The sequence below is a fragment of the Odontomachus brunneus genome, unplaced genomic scaffold (assembly GCF_010583005.1).
Source record: "Odontomachus brunneus isolate Ranch 3 - 2012 unplaced genomic scaffold, Obru_v1 Obru_scaffold_109, whole genome shotgun sequence".
Classification (NCBI taxonomy): Eukaryota; Metazoa; Arthropoda; class Insecta; order Hymenoptera; family Formicidae; genus Odontomachus; species Odontomachus brunneus.
Window position 1 is genome coordinate 1051269 of NW_022639559.1, and position 7548 is coordinate 1058816.

Below are 7548 nucleotides of genomic sequence, written 5' to 3' on the forward strand. Positions count from 1 at the left end.
AGGACCCTTGAGGAACACCGCGGTAGACCACCCTTCCGCACTGGAGTTCCGTTTTGTTACGGAACTCCAGTCTTCTACCCCGGAAGTAGTCCCTAATAATTGAGACCAGGTGGGGGGGGGGGCCTGAAATGGGCCAGACCCGCCTCCACCTGGTCCCAAGGGAGGGAGTTGAAAACGTTGGCGATGTCCAGGGACACCGCCAACACAACTCCCCCCCTCCTCACGACGGCCTCCGAGAGGGACCGGACGCGTAAGATCGCGTCCACACTTGACCGTCCCTCCCGGAAGCCGTATTGCTCCTGGCTGAGCGTTGGACTACTCCGGGATAGGTGCCGGACGAGGCGGGCGTGTATTATTCTTTCGAATAGTTTGCCCGCCTCGTCCAATAGGCATATCGGCCTATATGCGGAAGGGCTGTCCTCCGGCTTGCCCCCTTTCCGGAAGAGGACCAGATTGGCCCTCTTCCAGGGGCTGGGGAACACCCCGGTCCTCAAACAGGAGGTGAAGAGCCGCATTGTGCGACTCTTCACCTCCACCTCCCTCAACGCCAAGGCCCACACTGTGCCTGGGATGCCGTCGGGGCCCGGCGCCCTTTTCTTGGCGCCGAGCCTCCTGACGGCCCTGTCTATCTCCACCTCGGTGACCCCGACCGACTCCTCCTCCCCGTCCGATGGTGGGCCCTCATAGGGGGGAATGCAAGCTTCCCCCCATAGAAAGAGGGCCCCCACCACTTCGTCGAGGAAGTCGGGGTCCAGGGACGCCGTTGGAGGGGGCGCCCAATTGCGCAGACGCCTCATCACAATGTGATACGGGCGCCCCCATGAGTCCCTGTCGATGGTGGAGACCAATTCATCCCAGGCACAAGCCTTGGCCGTAAAGATGGCCGCCTTGAGAGCGCTGCGCTTTTCGCGGTACGCCCCCGCGGCGGCCATCCCACTTACACTTTCCCTACTCCGCCGGTCCATTTCACGCCTGGCTTGGCCGGCGGAGCGCCGAAGTTCGGCAATCTCCGCCGACCACCAGTACACGGACCGGCGGGGGTGCGGTCGGGATCGGGGCATGGCGGCGTCACACGCCGCTGACATTACGCCCACGAGCCCGGCCGCCTCTACCTCAATGGCGGCCCGGGTCCCCGGTGTGGAGCCCGGGTCCGCCCATGTGGCCGCTGTTAAGGCGGCCGCCAGCCTGTCGCGGTCGAGTTTCCGGAGGGCCCATTTTGGTGGTCGGGCGCCCTCCTGGCCGCGCCTCCGGAGCACCTCCTCGGGGGTGGCGACCAGTCGGACCACGATATAACGATGGTCCGAGAGGTTTTCCCCCCTGGTCACCACCCGCCAATTCTATATTAGTCGGGCCGCCTGGGGAGACGCTAGTGTGACGTCGATCACAGATCTCCCCCGCGGCCCGACGAAGGTGCTCTTCCGGCCCCTGTTTATGATACAGAGGCCGTGAGACGCGACCAATTCTTCCATAACCTCGCCCCTTCGGCACCTTGCCGAGGACCCCCACAAAGCCGATTTGGCGTTGAGGTCCCCGGCCACTAGGACCGGCCTTTGGGGGCGTTTCGACATAAGGTCCCCCAGCCGGTCCAAAAGGTGCTCGAAGTGAGCGAGGTCCCACGGTGGTGGGGCGTATACGCCGACCACGTCTGTGGCCCCCCACTCGACCGCGACGTATCCTCCCCCCTCTCCACCAGGGAGATTGGGGGGGAGGCCTCCCTTTCTTCATGATAGATCGCCACCGAGCACTTGCCACTCCGCCCCGCAACGTCACCCATTATGGCTGGGTGACTCCCGGGGACGGAGTGAGGCTCGGAGGCGATCCCTAATCCGTAACCGCGCTCGCGGAGGGACTGCATAAACAGCTCCTGGGCTCTGCGAGCGCGGTTGAGACTCACCTGGAGGAGGCGGGTAGCCATTACGGCTTAGTTCCGCTGTCCTCCAGGCCCTCCCCCATCTTCCCCGCGGGAGGGGGACCCTCGTTCGGGTTTCCCGCCTCCCGCGAGGCAACTCTCTCGGCCCCGGCCCCCCGCGGCTTTCTCCGCTCCTTAGGAGCAGCGTCCGTCGGAGGGACCGGGGTTTCAGGCAATGTAGCCCCTCCCTCTGGTTTTTGAGGGGGGGGCTCTTTCTCCTTCCCGGGGAGGGGTGGGAGGAGTGTTGGAGATTTTTCGCCTCCTCCTCCCACTCTTTCCCCCCTTGCCCCTCTTTGCCATTTGGCACGCGGGGTCTCCCATTCTGTGGCCACAGGGCCGTCCGGCGTCACGACACACCGGGCATGTCGCCGGTGCATCGCACGCCGCGGCCCTGTAGCCGGCCGAGCCGCAGTGGTAACAGAGGCCACTGCGGTCGGCCTTACTTTTACATAGGGCCCTGACGTGGCCCCACTACAGGCATTTGAAGCACTGGAGGGGGCGCTTTGTCAGGGCCTCGACGCGGACGGAGGACCACCCAACTTTGAGTCGCCCCCCGCCCGCTATCTTCCGTGCGGCCGAAAGGGGACACTGAATCCAGATTGTCCCCATTCGGTCCGCTCCGGGTCGTATTGCCTCGGCCTTGATTTCACCGGGCCCGCAACCCCCGGCGACCGCCACCGCGGAGACCACATCTTCCGCGGTGACTGAGTCGTCCAGGTCACGGACCCGGATGTCGGCCCTCTTCGAGGTACGCGCAATTTGCACGTCCCTCGTGTCGGTGAATAGGGCCGACATTCTTTTGGCCAGGGCATCCGCCCTGGCCTGCCCTTCGGGACCGGGGATCTCGAGGACCAGTGTACCAGTAGCGGCCCTCCTGGTCCTGAGATCCCCGATCCCCAACTTGCCTAAATCTATCTGGCTCCTTGCCCGCCGCATAACATCGGCGTAACTGCCCGTTGGGCAGCTCACCGTGACAGCGGCGGTACGAGGAGCTTTAGGGAGAGCGGGTTTGCTCCCGCCTCCCTCGTCCCGTGCTTTCTTCTTACCGCCCCCTTGGCCGCGGCACCCTTCTGGGGCCACGGCTTTTGGGGGGCGGATTGGGGGGCCTGCTTGCCCCTCCCTTCATTCTTCTTCTCCCTCCTCCCGACCACACGGGCCCAGGTGGTCCCGGGCTCGGTGGCGGGGGAAGGAGGGTCGGTTCCCCCCACCGATCGCACTTGTGCTATCCGGCTTGGGGGGGGGAGGCCTGATTCCTCCACATGTGCAGGCGCACCTGCAGGGGGCGGCCCTCCCCTCCACTTGGAGTGGTGAGTCGCCAGCGCCGCTCTTTTTCTTCTTGTTTCTCCTCCGCTTGCTCCCCCCCGCCGCCTCAGGCCGTTTGGCCCCGGCGGAGGTAGAGGTCGCGGAGGACTTGTTCGAAGGGGGAGGGTCGGGGCGCGCTACGCGACTCCCTTCCCCTCCCCCCTCCCACCTTTTTGTTTCCCCCATGGGGCCATGCGGGCCGCCCCCCGGGGGTGATCCCGGGAATGACGGCCCCCATGGCCTCCATAAGGCGGGGAACTAGGGCCACTACAAGGGCCTCTATCTCCCCGCCGCTCAATCCCGCGACCGCAGGGGGCGCATTGTCACTTGAGAGGAGGAGTAGTCCTCCCCCCGCAGCCCCCTGAGGTCGCCCTCCACCAGCTCAACGGGCTGCGGGGATTGCTCCCACTCCCGCCGTCACCAGCACTGTGGCCTTCTTCTTCTTCTTCTTGTTTCTCTTCCCCTTTGTTTTTATCTCAGGGAGAGGTCGAGCTTCCCCCTCAACGGGACCGTTACGGGCCCGGAGAGGGGGAGCTTCCCTTTGGGGAAGAGTTCCCTCCTCAATATCTCTTGCCACCTCCCGACATTGCTTCCCGATTAGTTCTTCATCGGGAGTCGGCAGGAGCGGCAGTGCAGACCCGATACCTCCCTCCATCGTCCCCTCCTCCTCACTGGAGGAGGAAGACTGTACGGGCCGGATCACCTTCCTTTTTTTCTTTTTTTTGTTTTGCTGGGAGGGGAGCAGAGATTCCCCCCCAGCGTCTTCCGTCCTCTTTCTCTTTCGGTCGGCGGACGAGTCCCGCGAAGTGTGACCCGTCCTCCGATCCACCTCCATATTCGGAGGCACAGGCTGCTCGATCTCCATCATGGATATCGTGGTTGGTAAGCTGGAGGGGCCGGATGCTCGGGCCCTCTCCAGCTCGCTGCCAAGGCGGTCGACCTCGAGCCGAAGCAGAGCGCCCTCGACTCGTAGGCGCTCCATTTCGGCCGAGGCCGCCTCCTGTTCCTTTCTAGCAGCCTCGCTCCGCTCAGTGCCACCGATTATCTCGGTCCTCTGAGCGAGAGCGAGGCTGCACGCGGCCATTTTCGCCGCTGCGTCCCAAAGGGCCCCCTTGTAGGCTCCTTTCAGATTCTTGGACCGCTCCGCGACCTTTTTCATCTCGTTGATGGCCTGCAGGGCCATCGACGAGACTTCAGCGGTCTGTTTTGACCGCAGGTCGCGGAGGATCCTCCCCTCCTCTTCCTGAGTACGGAGTGCCCTCTGGGACTGCGGGCGGATGTTGTGGTCCCTGATCTCCTCCACGCCCACAATCGCGTCGCGCTCCTCCTTATCTCTCTTTCTATACGCGAGAGCGGCCGCCGTGTGGTCCCCTGGACGGGAACGCACGACGGGCCGCCCCCGCCCATCTTTCTTGGCGAACCTTATAGCGTTCCGCTCGGGGGAGCCCGACCGCGAGCTTATGTCGCCGTCACCACTCCCCGCGCCAAGGTCGCCCTCTCTTTCGCTGCGGGGGCGCGACGAGGCCGACGACGACCTCGTTCGGCACGCCACATTTTCATTGGGGCGCTTCCTCGCCCCTGCCTCCTCAATGAGGCCACAGTTGGCCTCGTCCCTCCTGGCTGAGCTGGTGGACGACTCAGCAATGGGCGTGTTACGCCCATCGGAGAGAGAGGCATACGCCTCCATCTCCTCTTCCTCACCTCCTGCGACGTCTTGTTGATTTTTTAGGTTTAGAGTCATCATTCTGTGGTTGCCCACCCCTTTTCACCCGGAGGCTTACAGGGCGGGCCATGAGAATTGGAGAAATTACAATCCCCCCAGGCGGAGCCCCACGCCTGGGTTCGGGCTAAATACACCCGGGGTGCGCCAGGTGTCCCGGGGTGGACCGCTCGCGACCGGCTAACCCGCCGGCCACTCATCCCATCGCCGCGGCTCCCAAACTTAGGATTGGGGGGGTTTTTTATAAAGGTCCCCGTCCTCGCGGCCCAGGCGTTTAATCCAAGGCCCTCGTTCCCCCAGAGGTTCGTCATAGACATGACATAACGGCCTCCGGGGGTTTACGATATGAACAGGTCCGACAATTGCCGGGCCTGCGCTGTAGGGGTCCTGGCAAATACCACGCAGACCCCTAATGCTCCCCGTGCGCAGCTGCCCACACGGGGGGGCCCTCACGGCCGGCCGCGTCGCAAATGCGATCGTGGCCAGGAGGAGTCGCAGGGGTGCGGCGCCTCCCCACTACTGTGGGAAGGGCCAATGTACCGGTCCCTGCGACTCCACCTCCCGTCCCGCCGGCCCGGAGTTACCTCCGGGTAGCTCCGACGGGATGGCCATCCTAGGGTGCGCGACCCCGACCTCGGAATATGTCCGAGCGGCCCGCGCACCCCACCACCCCCCGGGTTGTCAGAAGCTACTGACGTGCAATCCCGGGTGTGGGTTCCTCTCCCCACCCTACCCAGGCCGAGGCCTGAGTAGGGACAGATCGAGGGTGTCCCACACTTTCAGCTGCCAGACCGGCGTGCAATGCCTACTCATGTGGGACCTTCTCCTCCCCCGAGGCGGGAACTACCCGTCTCGAAGATCTATTTACTGATTTTAACAGATTGACCTAAGCCATTTTAACGGGTGGCGCCGTTAAAGTCAGGTCGAAGTCAACTTTGCGTTTTTAAACAGAAACATATATTTTTTATTACGGAATTTTATTCTACATAAAAAAACAAACAACTTTTATTTGAAAAAAATTTTTATACGACTTCAATTTTCTCATATTTACGGAAATATCTACAAAATTATTGGTTTCAATAATTTTTATTACTCGAATTCTATCAACTTTACCGAAAAAGTGCAAGAGATAAATATTGTTTATTTTCTTAGAAATATCATACTAAGAAATACTGAAAAATTATTAGTGATTAAATATTACCAGTAATTCTGTAATTTTTTGGCCAGTACTTAATTTCTGGTGAATACTGATAATAAAATCAATGTTAAATATTGATAGTAATCAAATACTGAGAATTATTATGCGAAGGTGAAAAATGAGAAAATCAAAATGTTTACAGAAATATACTTATATTTCTAATTTTCTCATGTCTCATAAACTACTAGATATCGAAGGTTGTCAATACATTCCAAACTTTCATGAATCCTCCTGCAATAATTTCGATCCCAAGCGGATATACCCCGCTGGCACCTATCCATGTCTTGACCGCATTAAACTGTTGCTTAACCTGACGATCGGCGCGCACGCGGTGATTCTGATGACTCCAACGATGTTCTTACAATTCAGGCTTATATAATGTATCCTTATATTGTTCACAGTATATTATAACATACCTAGCAAACACCAAATAATAGTTATATAATTTTTACTTGTTGTTTATTGGATAATTTGTTGATAGATATTGAAACAATGCAACATTCGATATGCGATGAATATTGATGTAATGTAGTGAACCAGTGATAATTACTTTTACATTTTTAACAAAATGTTATAATAATTAATCCAAAAAAAAAAAATTAAAAAATCCAAGAAAATCCAAATTAAACAAATCGAATTACTAAATTTTGAGAGAAACTTTTAAAAAATATTATTTAAAACAATAGTGTTGTTTCATCAAATGACATGGTTTCCTTGAACGAAATAAAAGTTTTATTTTCATCATTTTAAAAAATGATATTTCGTTTAAGAATATAATATTTTAATAAAAAAAAAAAAACCACAAAATTAAACAAGTACGAATATTAAATCTAAAGAAAGTATTTTCTCCGAAAAAACGGTATAAGAAGTATAAAAAATATGCAATAAGACAAATTAATGATTGCCACTAACGAGTGCTATTCTAAGTACTATTCTATAAATATTATTGATGTAAAACATTATTGAATTTGAAATACAAGTAACAAAAATAACTAGTAAATAAATAAAATATATTATATTTGTAATATTTTTTTAAATATTACTGCAATATTGCTAAAGTAATATTGCAAATTAATGTCACTGCAAAGTCTCTGCAACATTGCATTGCAATATGCAATCTTGCAACGTTGTAGCAATGTTGCTGCAAGCTTCTGTGCTGTATGGGCATTGCTGAGATTCGAGCCTGGTAGACTTCTCCCAGGTAGCAGACACGTCAAAATGACATCCAAATCTAAGTAAATTCAGGATAAAAAATAACCAAGGAATGATAAAAAATATCTTGAGAATATCGTCAAAATGATAGTCTAATGTCACAGATTAATGACGACATTTTCGACGACTTAATGACGTTTTATGACGTCTCTAAACATCAATAATACATTTTTAAGACGTTATACAGAAACGTCATTAAGATGTCAC

General features: G+C 55.7%; 1 protein-coding gene across 1 annotated transcript; it reads right to left on the reverse strand.

The window, feature by feature from the left end:
* Window positions 1-2380: 2380 nt before the first annotated feature.
* LOC116849242 lies at window positions 2381-2704 on the reverse strand. The gene has a single exon (XM_032826184.1). The coding sequence runs from the start codon at window positions 2702-2704 to the stop codon at window positions 2381-2383; it is 324 nt and encodes a 107-aa protein (XP_032682075.1).
* Between the last annotated feature and the right edge of the window lie 4844 nt (window positions 2705-7548).

What these genes read in the sequence shown, in the direction of transcription:
- LOC116849242 (XM_032826184.1), bottom strand. Translation starts at nt 2,704, where the DNA reads ATGTCGGCCCTATTCACCGACACGAGGGACGTGCAAATTGCGCGTACC.